The following is a 15,507-nucleotide window of genomic DNA, read 5'->3' on the forward strand; positions in this document are numbered from 1 at the left end:
GGCAGCAGGGTTGGTTTATGAGGTGGGGACTTTAGGGAACCTGGGAGGTGGGATGTTCCTGTCTTCAGGGCCTCTGATTCATGTTTTGTATCTCGGCTGCCCAAATCAGGGTGGAGGGCTCAGCCTGGAGGCCCTGCTCCCGATGCCCATGTTCAGGCTGGTGGGGAGGAGCTGGCAGCTGGTCCAGCCTGGGCCTTCCTGCAGACTCTGCGGACCAGATGTTCCTGTCCTCAGCCTGGGCTTTAGGGACCTTCCGTGGACATTGCCAAACTTCACCTTCTCCAGTGAATCTTGATGAGAATTCAGTGTAGCTGTGCGCCTTGTAAAAATCCATGTCCCAGGGCTTCCCTGGTGGCGCAGTGGTTGAGAGTCCGCCTGCCGATGCAGGGGACATGGGTTCATGCCCCGGTCCGGGAAGATCCCACATGCCGCGGAGCGGCTAGGCCCGTGAGCCATGGCTGCTGAGCCTGCGTGTCCGGAGCCTATGCTCTGCAACAGGAGAGGCCACAACAGTGAGAGGCCCGCGTACCGCAAAAAAAAAAAAAAAAAAAAAAATTCATGTCCCAGAATGGCAAACCCAGAAATGCAACATCTGCTTCTAGAAATGGAATGAATGGGATCCCGCACCCCCATCTAAAGAACATACCATGCTTTTGCATTTCAGAGGATATACAGGTGGGGTGGGGGTAGCCCAAAGGAAGTCACCTTTTCAGTTTCCTTCCGGATGCAGAGTTTACATCTCTGGGTGCTATGTTTCTCTGCACAATTAAAGCTTTGATCATCCTGTGCACCAATGAAATACCAAATTGAGATTTGCAGTCTATGCAGTCCACCTGGTTAATAAGTTAGTTTCCAAAAGAATGTGCCTGTGCCTGCTGTGTTTACCTGACCACCGCTGAGGACTTGTTAAAAGCTATAGCTTGGAGTTCCTTTCCCTGACTCGCTGTCCCAGCTGTTTCTGCTCTCATTCCTTCTGCCAACATGGATGTCTTGCTTCCCAAAGGGGCTCAGGGAATGTTTGTGGGTTGAATGCAAATGAATGGTTGAAGTGCCTAAGGAGGGATTCATGCCTAACCCTTGCCAGGACCATAAGGTAAGATCTGGTCTCCCCAGCTTCAATCTCTCATCCCCACTATTGTGAGTGATGTCATCTGTTTGCTGTGAGGACTGGCCCCTCCCCCAACATGGGCATTACCTCTCCCCGTTGTGGCCCTGAGTTTTACCCCCTGATAACACCATGCTGCATGAGGCTCCTGCATGGCCAGCAGTGTTTCTCGACTCAAAACCTTGCCACACAGCTAACTCCCTGCTGCTTGCACCACCCTTTCCATCTTTGTTCAACTTTCACTCCAGAGCATCTTTCAAGATACAACTCAGTTGTGGGAACTGCATACAAGGTTGCAAGTCATCCAGGAAAGTTTGAAAGCATCTGTTTATGCTGTTTAACCCAACCCTGCCCCTTATACTCCTCTCAAAAATCAAGGTTGGCGATTCAATTATTTTTTTATCTACTAGCATATCATTAAAGCTTTACTGTACTGAACCGTCTATGAGTTCTTCACCATGGTTTTACTGTCTATAGATAAAGTCAAAGAAAAAGCCATAACATTCGTTCTTTAAGTCATTCTTGCTGGACTCAAGCCGCTATGAATGTCAACCAGTGTGAAGCCCTTCCCTAAAACGCTTAGCTCCCAAGAGCGTTACCCCTGTGTCCCAGGCCCTTGTCAGAAACCCGTCAACGCTGGGCCCTCCTTCCGGCTCTGTTCTGTCACTTCCTCCCCGTACGTTCATCCCCCGCTCCCCCTCCCCCTTTTTCTTTTGCTTCAGTAGTTGCTTGCATCTGTGACTTTTAGGTTTCAAATCCTTTTCGGAACGAGGTGAGGTCCAGGTAATGTGAGAATGCTCTTCCGGCCCCGGTTCCCTCCAAGCGTCCCAGGTTTCCACGGCCTTCAGAACACCTGTCGCAGGTTGTAACAGTAGTGCAGCCGTCACTTGGCAGCTGCTGCGGGCCAGGCCCCGAGCTCGGTGCTTCCCGGGTACGACAAGCGGTGGGGAGGGAGCGGGCGGGATTCGGGCAGCAGCGGGCGCTGAGCCCCCAGCCGCGCTCCGGCCGAAGGGCAGGGTTGCGCCGGGCACCTGCAGGGGCCTCGCGCGCCAGCTCCGCGGGGCGGCGCGTGAGCGCTTGCCGACTGGCTGGTGGAGCCGGCTCCGGAGCCAATGGGAGCGCGCCTTGTTGTGAGGCGCGCAGCCGGCAGGCGCGGGGGTCTGGCGGACAGGCGGTTGCCGTGGAGACGCCTGGTGAGTTCGGTGGCAGCGGGTTTGGGGCAGTCCCGGGTGGGGGCGCGGCTCTGCCCTGCCGGGGGCGAGGGTTTGAGGGGCGGCGGTGGCAGCGTCCGGGGCTCCTCGTGGGGAAAGCGAAGCCGGGACCCGGAGCGGCCCGGCTGGGCCCCGCTGCCGCGCGGGCCTCTAGTCGGCTCCTGTTCGTCCCGGGGGGCTGAGAGGGGCTCCGCGTGGGGGCAGGGATCACAGTGGCCGCAGCGGGAGCCGCCGTCCGGTCTGTGGCTGCGGTGCCGGGCCCCGCGCTGACCACCGCCTCGCGTCCTTCTACTTCACCTTCACGGCGGCGCTGCGCGGTGAGCGCCCCTCACGTGTGGAAACTGAGGCCGAGAGGACGTGCAGCCGCTTGTCCCGAGTCCCCGGCTCCCCCGCGGGCCGTTGGCTCCAAACTGCAAGCTTTGACTGCCCCACCGCCCCGAGGAGGCGGACCTGGGCCGGATAGAGCTTCCTGATGCTGGCAGGTGTCTGCACAAGGGGCTCTCGGGGCCCTCCACCCTTAGGGGCCTGGGTTACTACAGGTCGTGCTGTGTATGCGGATTCCATGCGGCTGGGCTTCCTTCTGGGTGACTCATAATCGTTCTTAGAACTGGAGTATCCGAGTAATAGTATTATGTCTTGTGGCTATAGTAAGTGTGAGTATACTTATAATAGTATAAGTATTCGGGTGCTATACTGTACTGAGTACTGTGGTCGCAGCCAAAGACAGTATGTAAGAGAGTGGTGGTGTTTCAATAAAATTTTATTTAGGGACACTGAAATTTGAATTTTATGTAAGTTTTATGTAATTTTCACGTGTCATGAAGTTTTTCAACCATTTAAAAATGTAAAAATCATTCTTTGCTCTTGGGCTGTATGGAAACAGTAGGCTAGTGAGCTTGCAGACGCCTGATTTAGTCCAAAGACTCATGCAGTAGAAGACACTGAGACCCAGAGGGGTTATCTTATGCCGTGTCAGTCACACAGCCGGGTAGTGCCCCAACTGAGCTTAAGACCTATTCTTCCCGACTCCTTCTTCCCGACTCCCAGGCCAGAGCCTGCTAGGAAACATCACCACTTACCACTGGATCAGGGTACGAGGTGCTCAAAGTGTGCTGTTGTTATGTGTTCTGAAGGACATGAAAACTGTAAAGAGTTTGTAAACTTGTGAGGTTTAACTCTGAATGTGCTGTTCTGAGAAAATGCAACTGTTCTGCTGGGAGACTGAGATATGAGTACCAGATACTTCCCTTCTCATCTTTATACAGTAGCTTTTTTTTTTTTTTTTTAAACTCCTTTTTGTGGTTTCTAGGGTTTGTGGTGAATAATATGGCTATGGTCCTCATTCTCACATTGCTTACAGATGATAAACATATAATCTCAAATGGTTATTTCTTTGTGAAGTTTTTATTTTAAACTACTTTGTGTGTTTTTATTGAAGTATAGTTGATTTACAATGTTGTGTTAGTTTCAGGTGTACAGCAAAGTGACTTGGTTATACATATATATCTATTTTTTTTTCAGATTAATTTCCCTTATAGGTTATTACAAAATATTGAGTACAGTTCCCTGTGCTATACAGTAGGTCCCTGTTGGTCATCTATTTTATATATAGTATATATCTATATATCTATTTTATATATAGTAGTATGTATCTGTTAATCCCAAACTCTCAATTTATCCCCCCCACTTTGGTAACCATAAGTTTGTTTTCTATGTCTGTGGGTCTATTTCTTTGTGGTATATAAGTTCATTTGTATCTTTTTTAAAGCGTTTTTAGATTACACATATAAGCAATATCATATGATATTTGTCTTTCTCTGTCTTACTTCACTTAGTATAATAACCTCTAGGTCCATCCGTGTTGCTGCAAATGGCATTATTTCATTCTTTTTTTTATATATTTATTTAATATATTTAGTTTCCTTATTTTTTTGTCTGCGTCTGGTCTTAGTTGCGGTACGCGGGATCTTTTCTTACAGGACGCAGACTCTTGGTTGCGGCTCGTGGGCTTCTCTCTAGTTGTGGTGCGCGGGCTCCAGAGTGCATGGGCTCTGTAGTTTGCGTCATGGGGCCTACCTTGTTGAGGCGCACGAGCTCAATAGTTGTTGCCTGTGGGCTTAGTTGCCCCACGGCATATGGGTTCTTGGTTCCCCCACCAGGGATTGAACCCGCGTCCCCTGCATTGGAAGGCAGATTCTTTACCACTGGACCACCAGGGAAGTCCCTCATTCTTTCTTTTATGGCTGAGTAATATTCCATTGTATAAATATACCACATTTTATTTATCCATTCATCTGTCGATGGACATTTAGGTTGCTTCTGTGTCTTGGCTATTGTAAATAGTGCTTCAGTGAACACTGGGGTACATGTATCTTTTCAAATTATGGTTTTCTCCGGATATATGCCCGGGAGTGGGATTGCAGGCTCGTTTGGTAGCTCTATTTTTAGTTTTTTAAGGAACCTCCATACTGTTCTCCATAGTGGCTGCACCAGTTTACATTCCCACCAACAATGTAGGAGGGTTCCCTTTCCTCTACACCCTCTTCAGCATTTGTTATTTGTAGATTTTTTTTAACACTTTATTTATTTTTATACATTTATTTATTTTTGGCTGCGTTGGGACTTTGTTGCTGCACGCGGGCTTTCTTTTTAGTTGCGGCGATCGGGGGGCTACTTTTTGTTGTGGTGGGTAGGCCTCTCGTTAAGGTGGCTTCTGTTGTCGCGGAGCACGGGCTCTAGGTGCGTGGGCTTCAGTAGTTGTGGCACATGGACTCAGTAGCTGTGGCTCACAGGCTCTAGAGCACAGGCTCAGTAGTTGTGGTGCACGGGCTTAGTTGCTCCATGGCATGTGGGATCTTCCCGGACCACAGCTTGAACCCATGTCCCCTGCATTGGCAGGCAGATTCTTAACCACTGCACCACTAGGGAAGCCCTCTAGGGAGCAGGGGTGGAGGGAGGGCCTTCCTTCCTTAGTCCAGAATCTGGCAGCTGAATCGGTTGCTGTGTAGCCTGATCTGTCCACAATCAAAGGCACGTGTGGAAATCCACTCCCAGAGAAGAGTGAGTCCTTGGGGAAGCTGGTTTGGCCTCTGTAAGGTCGACTGAAAGACACCACCCAGAGTTGATGGGGACTTCATTCTCTCCCTTCGCTCTTCACAGAGGCACTGCCCCTTGAGATGTGTGTGTGTTTTCCCTAGATACAGGGTTTTAGTGCTATAGTTTCTACTTTCATCGTCTTTTTTTTTTCCAGATTGTATGGTGGTCACAGTGCTCATTGTAGTATAGTTTATAGTCAAGCAGCAGTTTCCAGAGTTAATCAGCAGAATTCTTTTTTCTAAATGTGGAACCCAGGAGATAAAATAGCTATCAGCCATGTGGGGTTTGAGTCTTCCTCGTCTGCAAAGAAGACTACTTTCTTTCTTCCTTGTAGGAACCCTTGGAGAACTCAGCCCATCGTGAAGGTCTTAGCTGTGAACTCTGTTGGCAGTAGCAGTGGTCATTTTATTTTATACATGTGGAGCACGTGTTCAGTCTCTGCCAAGGCTCATTTCCCCTGCCTGCTGGGCCCTTCGGGGCCTTCTGCCAGCCTCTCAGGTGGGACTGTTCCTGGCTCCTCCTCTGCCCTGACGGGCTTGTTTGGTGGTGCTGCCTCTTCCTCCCCCGCCCCACAGGCCAGAACCCCCGCTGTTACCCGGCACCCCTGCTGCTCCCTCCAGCCTCCCAGGGGCCCCGTTCTGTGAGTTTGCCTCCTGGAACGTGTCCCCCCTCTGTCCCCAGTGCCACTGCCCCAGCCAGGCTCCCGGCATCTCTTTGTTTAATAGCAGCACGTAGCTCACAGACCATACAGCTCGCCTGTGTAGGGTGTACAGTTCAGTGAGCGTAAGTGTATCCATAGAGCTGTGCAACCATCACCACCGTCAATTTCAGAACATTTTCATCACCCCAGAAAGAAGCCCTGTATGTGGTAGTAGTCACTCCCCATGTGTCCCTCTCCCCTAGGCTACTTTCTGGTTCTGTAGATTTGCCTATTCTAGACATTTTGTATAAATGGAATCAGACAGTATGTGGCCTTCATGACTGGCTTCCTTCATTTAGCGTGTTTTCAAGGCTCATCCATGTTGTAGCAAGTACCAGTGCTTTAATTTTATTTATCACTGAATAATGGTCCATTGTATGGACATACCACATCTTCTTTATCCATTTGTCAGTTGACGGACATTTGGGTTGTTTCCACCTTTAATCTGCCATGAGTAATGCTGCTGTGAACATTCGTGAACAAGTTTTGGTGTGGACATGTTTTCATTTCTCTTGGGGGTGGAATCACTGTGTTTGACATTCTGAGCAATTGCCAGACGGTTTTCACCATTTTTCGTTCCCATCTGCAGTGGATGAGGTTCTGATTTCTCCATGTCCTCACCAATCCTGTCATTTTTTTAGCAGATTTCACACTGGTCTGCCTACCTCTAATTTTTTTCCTTTTATATTTCCCTCCCATCCTCCAGGCCCCCTGCCTCTGCCTCCCCGCCCTCCACCCCACTGCTGTCCCTTCCTGGGGTTTAACACAGGGCTTCCTCCTTTACCTTCCTCCATCCCTTCGAATGACTTGTTCTCCACCTGTTGCCTGTGTTTCTCTTTATTTCATTCAACTTTTGAAAAAATAATTGTTTATTGATCTGTAACCTCTGCTGAGCAGTGAGTCCTGGGGGCAGATGTCAGTCTAACTCCCCTCTGTCCCTGGCCCCTGGTCTGGCAAAGGTGGGCATTCCGTCCCAAGGACCAGGGGCTCCCCGGGTGACAGACTGAAGAGCCATCCCGAGGCCCACTAGCCTGTGTGCCCAGAGCCGGGAGGCCCGTGGGTTTGGACACGGGTTCCTGGTGGCCTGGTGCTTCCCGGGCCCTCCCTCAGCCTGTTCTCCTTCCTCCACAGGAGCCGCGTGGGCTGGCACTGCCCTTCCGGTGCTGGGCAGTGCTGGGCAGTGCTGGGCGGTGCTGGGTGGTGTGCCGAAGCCTCTGACTATGGTATGTGCTGATGCTCACCTGCTCTGCGGTGCTCCGGGGCAAGGGGCGTGTTCTCGGATGGGCCCTGACGGCTGTCTGAATGGGGCAACGTTCCTCCCCAGAGGGCTCTTGGCACCCTCGAGGGTGTGGGTACCCGCTCTCCTGTTGGGTGGTTTGCAGGGCCGCATCACCATGGCTAGAGAGGCACACAGTTATCCCGTGTCGTTGGAATCTGTTTTTCCGATGCCTGGGTCTTCTGCTGTGTCGGGCCATTGCTGGGGTGTCCCCAGCCTGTTCCTGTTGTAGTGGTCACGCTCCCTGAACAGGCTGGTGTGGTTCCCTCAGAATGTCCCAGGCCTCCTTTTCCTCCGCATCTGGGGAGGCCGTAGCTGTTTGAGGCCAAGTGCGTTACAGAGTGTTGTGCGTGTTGTGGGTTACTGAAGAGACGAGACACGTCTCATCTAAAAGCAACTCTTCCGTCAAACCTCTGCTTCTAGATTCGAATCGCAGCCTTAAATGCCAGCTCCACGGTTGAGGATGATCATGAAGGAAGCTTTAAAAGTCACAAGACCCAGACAAAGGAGGCGCAGGTGTGTGGTCAATGGGCTTCTCTGCAGCTGGACCTTGATTCTCATTTCTGCGGGTGGCACCATGTTTCAGATGCATCCCGATGTCTCCTGAATGGGATTTTAGAGGAAAACCCTGTTTACAGAGATGGCCGGCTCTCCATCTCCTGTTTGACCTGCTTCACTTAGAGAGGGTCACGCTGAGGATGGTCACACTGTTTATTCTGAGTGTGCGTGGGCCCTTCTGCAGCCGGGGCTGGCTCTTCACTCAGCTGGTTGTGTGGGCCTCAGAAGCTGGCACACCCAGGGGATGGCAGCACGTCACTTTCCAGGGGGAGGCCCCGGAGGGTGCTGCCTAGCCCAGGTCTCACTGGTGGTCTGTGGGGAGCACGGATTCTTGGTCTTTCCTCTCTGCCACGAGGCCCGGCACCACTTCCATTCCAGCCTGCCTGCCTTACTCTCGCCGGCTCTCCCCACACCTCCTATGCGAATATAACAAGGGTTTGCTCCGGTCTTTGTTTTCCCTGGAATAAGCATACACCTCCCCCTTCTCTGGAGAAGCCAGGACAGTGTGGAGCCCTCACAGACGCTGCTAGTCAGTGGTCCCCGGCCCTGAGGGGTGTCAGTGGGGCTCAGCCTGCCCAGTACCCCCTCTGCCCCTCCCGGCAACGAGCAGGCCGAGGCAGAGCAGCACATAGAAAGCAGTGGAAGCCTTCCCTGCTCTCTCGGAGTCCCTGGGTTATTACGGCTGGTGGGGCCACTCTCCCAGAAAGCGTCAGCGAGGCTCACAGAACCTTGGCATTGCTCAGCTCTGTGCCCTCAGCCTGCCTTCTGCTGTTGCTTAGACTCAGGTGAGCCCGTGCTGCTCGTGTCTCCTTGGGGGGCTGCTGAGGGGCTCTTCTCCCCGTGATGAGCTCCTGCGAGCTTGGAGCGTTAGGACTGTTTCCGGCACAGAGCGTGCAGCTGATGAGTAACATGGCCTTGACAGCAGCCCCCTCTCACACACTGTTGGCTTAAAAAGACAAACCTTTGTGCTGTGTGAAGATGTCTCCTGTCTTGGCTTGCAGGAAGCAGAGGCTTTTGCCTTGTACCACAAGGCCCTGGATCTGCAGAAGCACGACCGGTTTGAGGAGTCCGCCAAGGCCTACCATGAGCTCCTGGAGGCGCGCCTGCTGCGAGAGGTGAGGCCCCAGAGGCCCTCTGCCCCCCAGCTTCCCCGCCTGTGGAGCGTCCACCTCTCTGGCTTGCTCTGAGGGTTGGGTGAGTCCAGAGAAGCATGCAGAACGGTTCTAGGTGCAGAGTAAGAGCTCTGTAAATGCCAGCTGCTCTTCCTACTTGGTCTTCACAGCCACTCTGCCAAGTGTGGGTGCGTTGTCCCCAGTTCACAGTGTGGAGATGGAGGCTTAGCGAGGTGTTGTTGGCTCAAAGCCATGCAGCTAGTGAAGCATCAGAGCTGGGAGTGGCATGCGGGAGCCGCTGGCTGGCTTACCGATGCTGTAAATGTCACCATCTAGGCTTGGGCCCTCAGGCGTGGCGGTAGTGCCAGGAGGGTTCCCTCTGTGTCTTTTGGTGCCCAGACAGCCCGCAAACCGCCTCTTGGTGGTCTGGCCTTTCTCCTCTGTGTGCTCGGAACTGGGGGGTCCTTAAAGGACATCTGGGGCCACGCTTTCATTTTCCAGTGGAGGGTGGCACTGGACTGGCCCAAGAGCCTGTGGCAGAAGCCAGCCCTGAAGCCAGGTGTCCTGCTGACTGCCGGCTGAGGCTTCAGAGCCTGCGTGTCACTTTGCTCCTCTGTTTGCTTTGTTCTCAGGCAGTTTCGTCTGGTGATGAGAAGGAGGGGTTGAAACACCCTGGGCTGATGTTGAAGTACTCCACGTTTAAGAACCTGGCCCAGCTGGCCGCCCAGAGGGAGGATCTGGAGACAGCCATGGAGTTCTACCTGGAGGTGCTCCCCTCAGCCGGGTCTTTGGGAGTTCCTGGGGGAGGGGTGGGGTTGTGGTCTGGTTGGTTGAAGAGTGTGTGGTGCTGTGTCAGCTGTAGTGCCCAAGGCCCCAGGCAGTAGGTGACAGTAGCAAGTTCAGAGAGGGCTGCATGTGTGTTCTTCCTCTGCCACGCAGGGCACACATGACCACGGGTGATTGCTTCATTTCTCTGGGCCTCCAGGTCTACATCGTAGAGTTGGAGTGATATAAAGAGGGTGCTGAACACAGAGCCTGACCCCTGGCACCCAGTACCTACTCAGAATTGTACTGCCATTATTTCTGTCAGGCCGGCTTACCTGTGTGGGCACCTCTGAGGCGCCAGCACCATGCACGTGCTCACCCTCATGCCGTCTGGCAAGGAGGGCGTCTTTATCCTCATTTTAGGGATGAGGATACTGAGGCTGGCGGTCACGCTGCTGGGCAGTGTGGGAGTATGGATGTGAACCCACGTCTGTCTCCCACCCATGCTGTTTCTAGAATCCCAGAAGGTTTCTGTATTTTCTTTTAATTCTACTTCTTGCACTTCTTTTACATATCAAATACGTAAGGAGTACAGGTGTTCAGAGTGACAAAATGTGTTAAGAACATGTTCTGAGTTAGATAAATTGGTCCATGTGACTTCCCTGTCATTCCTTGGGCAGTCTGGGTGGCTGGGCTGGTGCTGTGCCCTCCTGCCACCACGGATGCCCGCTCTGGGGAGCTGACTGAGTGTGCCTCTGCTGTGCTGCTTACCAGGCGGTCATGCTGGACTCCACGGACGTCAACCTCTGGTATAAAATCGGACACGTGGCCCTGAGGCTCATCCGGGTCCCCCTGGCTCGCCACGCTTTTGAGGAAGGGCTGCGGTGCAATCCTGACCACTGGCCCTGCTTGGACAACCTCATCACTGTCCTGTACACCCTCAGCGATTACACCAGTGAGTGGGGTGTCTCTGCTTTCTGCCACGTGCTCGTGCACTGGGACCGAGGAGGGCGGGAGGCCTGGATGAGCTCGGAACCAGAGTTAACACCGAAGGGCTTTCTGCCCCGCCTTCAGGGGAAATGGAGATGCCTTTGCTTCCCTGCTTTACTCTGCTTGTCTTTCTTTCTCGGTTGAGACTTACCCCATGCATTGTAGTAGGAAGCATGTCTTCTGAGCGGTTTTCCCTTCAGTCTCATTTCGTCTCTGCAGTGTCCCACCCTGTGCCTATTCTTATAAGTTGCTGACAGACGGCCTAGCGCCTGCAGCCTGACTCCCGGTGCCGGGAGCTCACTCCCTCCTTTTAGCAGCTGGTCCTTCCACAGAGGAGCAGGGCTGCTGGAAAGATCTGTGCTAGACGGAGCCCTATCTGCCTTCCAGTTGCTTCACTCTCTGACCCCGCCTGGCCCTCTGCTCAGCCCCTCACGGGCTGTCCTGAGGCGGGCGCTGTTGGGGTTCTGGGCCTCTTGGGCCATCTCCTCCAGGCAGCTCTGTGGGAGGGCCCCGGGCAGAGCCAGGTGCAGGGCAGCTGGCCTCGGGCATAGGTGGTCCTGGCGCGGCCTGCTCATTCTTTTCAGGACAGACCTGCTGCCAGCACTTGCCCTCACATTGAAGGTTACAGCTGGAAGGCTGACTCTTGGAGGCTTTTCCTTCTCTTTCTAAGAGCGCATTGAGCAGGTGGAGCAGGATGGGGTAGTGGAGGCTGGGAAGCTGGGCCCTGCCCGCCACCCACGGGACTGCGCCCGTAGCTCTGTATAGTCAGGTGAACCGCACGCAGCACAGGGCTAGCGGCAGGGTCGGCGTGCCCCAGGGGCAGGCTGCTGTGGCCCCTTCCCAGTTGTCCCTGCCCGAGGTGACCCTGATTTCTCCCTGTGTCCCCGGAGCCAGCTCAGCCCTCTGTCGCCTCCTCCAGGTGGGCCCGGGCGGGGGCGGGTGCCTTCTCCCAGCCCCTTTGCTGTGGGGCCTCTGCTGTCTGTCCTCCTCTGCACCCTCTGACCATCGCGTGCTTGCACGTGGGGTCATTTCTGGACTTGGGCCCTTGTGTCCCTCCACGCAAACGTTCTCGGGCGTATCCTTCCGTGGATGTCTGCGCTCGTGCTGTGGATCGCCCGTTTTGACTCCAGTGCTTTCATCTTCGGTGACTATGGGTCCCTCCCCGGGCTCTTCCTGGAGCTTGGGCGCCCCCTGGAGGCCCCAGCCTCAGCGTCCCACCTTCTCTCTGGCACCAGGCTCAGTTCTCTCTCCTGGAGAAGCCGCACTTAATAAGCTGAAGTGTTAGTGGGAAGATGGGTTTGGGGGACAGAGTGGTGCATGTGTCTGTGAGAGCCGCAGAACCACATCGAAGCCCCAGAGTATGAGCAGCCGGTACATGGGCGCTCGAGAGGAGTAGGCAGGCCTCCGGGCGCGGTCAGCTCTGGTGCTGCTGACCAGCCCATCCAGAGGCTTGGTGCCCCCCTCGTTTTCTCTCTGCTCCCACCACCTTCCCAGAGGAAACCATGTCCTCCTCCTCCTTCCGGTTAGGCGGGAACCTCTGGGCCCCCTGTCCCTAGTTCAGTGGGTGGCTGGCGGGGCAGCCCAGACCCCCTCCTGCTTGTGGCGTGGGCACCGCTCTCCCACTGCCCTTCACCCTGACTTCCGCGTGGCATCTCTGCTTCTGCTCCAGCCTTCCTTCCTCCTCCCCCGCTCCATCCTTCTCTGGTTATTCCTGATGGGAGTGCCTTGCACCCATACTCAGACTCTGGAGCTGGGTGGGGCACAGGGCTGGCCGGTGCCCAGGCAGAGAGGAGCTGGCAGCCGTACTCCAGTTTGCCGACAGCTGGTTCCCGAAGGGTTTCCTCAAGGTGGGCTTGCTGGGCTGAGGCTCTGTGTTTGATGCCCATGTTTCCCCAGAAAGGTTGTTCAGCCGTCCTCCCTGGCAGTGTGGGCCTTTGCCCCTTGACCTTGGTATTATTATTTTCAAAAATCGTTCCCGATTGGATGGATTAAAGTGGTGTCTTGTCGTCATTTACCTGGTGTTTCTTGGACTCCAGAGCAGGGACTACTTCCCTGGCGTCACTGGCAAGGCCAGAGAGTCAGAGTGCAGCTTGGAAGTCACGCCTGTTTCTTTCCTGGCCAGCTTGTCTGTACTTCATTTGCAAAGCTTTGGAGAAGGACTGCCGCTACAGCAAGGGGCTGGTTCTCAAGGAGAAGATCTTCGAGGAGCAACCGTGTCTCCGCCAGGACTCCCTCCGGATGTTCCTGAAATGGTGAGTCTGCAGCCCGCCACCTTCTCCCCAGCGGCTGGGGGCCGTTGAGGCCCCTCGCTTGGCAAACGGCTCTGATCTGCTTGGTTTATTGTTTCCCTACGCACCTCATATGGGCGGTGCCTCCGCCTGTCCTCTGCCCTCCTTCCCTGCTGCCCTCCTTCCCCGCTGCCCTGCGGCTCTCCTCTGGGTGCTCACAGCAGCCTTGTTCACCTCACTCCTCGCTGCCCACCCTACCCCTTTCCGAGGCTGTGCTTCCTGTGTTGCCCAGCCCGCCTCTAATCGGGCCACCGTGCCTGCCTCCAGGATGAGGCTCATGCTCAGCAGCATCGCCCAGGAGGCCCTTTGCAGTCTGACCCCCCAGTTCTCCTCCTGCTTCTCCCTCCCCCAAGAGGAGAGCTGTCCCAGGGCCCTGTCCGGTCCCGCACCCTGGCTCCCACAGCGCCCTCACCTGGAATCCCCACCTCTCCCTATTGTGTCTTCGTGCCCCTTCGTATTCCAAGCCCCACATCCCCTCTTGGCAGCTTTCTAAGTTCGGGCTGCCTCCCCGCCCATCCTCCAGTGGAACCAACTCCTGTGCCCTCTGGTATTTCCTTGGCCCTGGGAGCTCACCGGTTGGGAGTTAGTGGTTATTTTGGTGTTTATCCCTCGTAAGACTGCGCCTCTTATTCACATCTGTCCTGACGGAGCTGACCTTCTTTGGAGAGGTGGTGGTTGATGAGCATGTAGGACAGATGATGAGTCCATAAGCGCGTGGCTCCACGGGGGAGCCTTGTGGGCAGGAGGGCACAGGGCAGTGGGGGCAGGTCTCGCCGGGCCACCACAGGCAGAGGTGTGCCTGTGGGAGGCATCCGGGGCCTCAAACTCCCACCTTTCTGTTGATTTCCATAGGCTTTGGTGAGCTTGGCTGGTCTGATAACCTTTTTTGGGATGGGTAGGATGGGAGCGATAAATTCTTAAAAGGTTTTCAGCAAATAATTGAGAGCAGCATTTAATTTTTCTGTGGTTTTTCTGCCATTACTATGATCCGGTTAATACAGATGAAGGTGATGAATTGTAAGCCGATCAAAGGGCATTAATCATTTCCAGTGTAACGTGGGTATTAAGAATGCTAATTATTGCCCTTTTCAGCCCAGACTCAAGTGGTTATTTTATTTGTAGGAAGAATTAATACAGATTAAAGGATATTAACTGCATCCCTCTGTGTAAGATTTCCATCTTGGCTCTAGTGTGACACGGTCACTCCTCTCTGTCTCACGCACTCTCAGTGACATGTCCATCCACGAGGTGTCGGTGAGCGCGGCCGAGTCACAGGCCATCATGGATGAGGCCCTGGGGCTTCGGAGGAGGCGGCAGGCGCTGACCATGCACGAGAAGGAGCCGGACCTGAAGCTGGTGCAACCCATCCCCTTCTTCACGTAGGTCGTCTGGGTCTGGGTTGCCAGTGGCCACTGGGCCCTGCTTGGGAGGAGGCTGAGCCCGCCCGGGCTGCTGCCGTGGCAGGAGCTGGGCGCACATGGGCGGGTGACTGCAGGAAGCAGGCCAGGCCTTCCCCGGTCGAAGTCCCACTCTGTTGCTGTCCTTGACCCACCACCTGCCATGTTCCTGTACGCCCCTCTCATCTGCCCACCCTAAGGGGAGAAGGAAACCAGCATTAGCCAAGCCCTGGATGGGGGACACCAGGACTCAAAGAGGCTAATGGTGAGGGGGGAGCTGATCCCAGGTCCTGGCTTCCCGATCTCTAGTCTATGCTCCCCTGCTAGGGCTGCTCGGCATCCTGGAAGGTGGGCCTCAGCGTAGCCCCGGGAAGGGTGGTCCCTGGAATTGGGGTCATTTAGCCCTTTGGTGAGGTCTGTTCCTAACATCCTGACGTTGACCCTCGTGCCTATAAGTTGAGAGTGTCTCATATGTGGAGGCAAGTCACGTGGTGGCCCGCAGCTCCCCACCGGGTGGGACAGACTGGGGTCCAGCCCTGGTGCCCTCACCGGGTCATTATGTGCCACTTCCTGGAAAAGAGGGAGCAGCATCCCTCTCTTGTAGGGTCATCATGATAACTGAATTGAGTGCTTGGGGGTCGTGCAGAGACAGCACGCAGGAGGGGCTGGTTCCGACCCACGTTACTGCTCCTACTTGTTCATTCCCGCACGTTTGAGTTTCCCAGGAAACTGGAGGCAGTCCCAGGGGTACTCAGTCACCAGAAGGAGGGGCACACGTGCAAAGCTGACAGGCCCCTCGAGGAGAGAAGCACAGCACCGAGAGCTCATAATGGGGTCTGCACTGCTGCGGGGGTTGGGGAAGGCTTAGGGCCAGAGCTGGAGTCTGGCGGAGGAGTGGGCATGGATCAGGCAGAGGAGCTGGGGGGTGTGAGTGGGGTGTTGTTTCCGGGCAGAGGGAAGCCTGTGCAAAGGCCCTGTGGTATGTGGGGGGTGGTTTTGTTTGCAGAAC

The 15,507-nt window shown here is 54.7% G+C and overlaps 1 protein-coding gene across 1 annotated transcript in view; it reads left to right on the forward strand.

Moving 5' to 3' along the window:
- Positions 1 to 6,562: 6,562 nt before the first annotated feature.
- CABIN1 (calcineurin binding protein 1) overlaps positions 6,563 to 15,507 on the forward strand; it is a 94,063-nt gene continuing 85,118 nt past the window's right edge. Inside the window, exons 1-8 of the mRNA XM_065889499.1 lie at positions 6,563 to 6,566; positions 7,244 to 7,335; positions 7,812 to 7,904; positions 8,948 to 9,061; positions 9,691 to 9,825; positions 10,598 to 10,778; positions 12,936 to 13,065; positions 14,331 to 14,480. Coding sequence (XP_065745571.1) covers positions 6,563 to 6,566; positions 7,244 to 7,335; positions 7,812 to 7,904; positions 8,948 to 9,061; positions 9,691 to 9,825; positions 10,598 to 10,778; positions 12,936 to 13,065; positions 14,331 to 14,480 — 899 coding nt within the window. The remainder of the gene's footprint in view (positions 6,567 to 7,243; positions 7,336 to 7,811; positions 7,905 to 8,947; positions 9,062 to 9,690; positions 9,826 to 10,597; positions 10,779 to 12,935; positions 13,066 to 14,330; positions 14,481 to 15,507) is intronic.

Source organism: Phocoena phocoena, chromosome 13 (assembly GCF_963924675.1).
Source record: "Phocoena phocoena chromosome 13, mPhoPho1.1, whole genome shotgun sequence".
Lineage (NCBI taxonomy): Eukaryota > Metazoa > Chordata > Mammalia > Artiodactyla > Phocoenidae > Phocoena > Phocoena phocoena.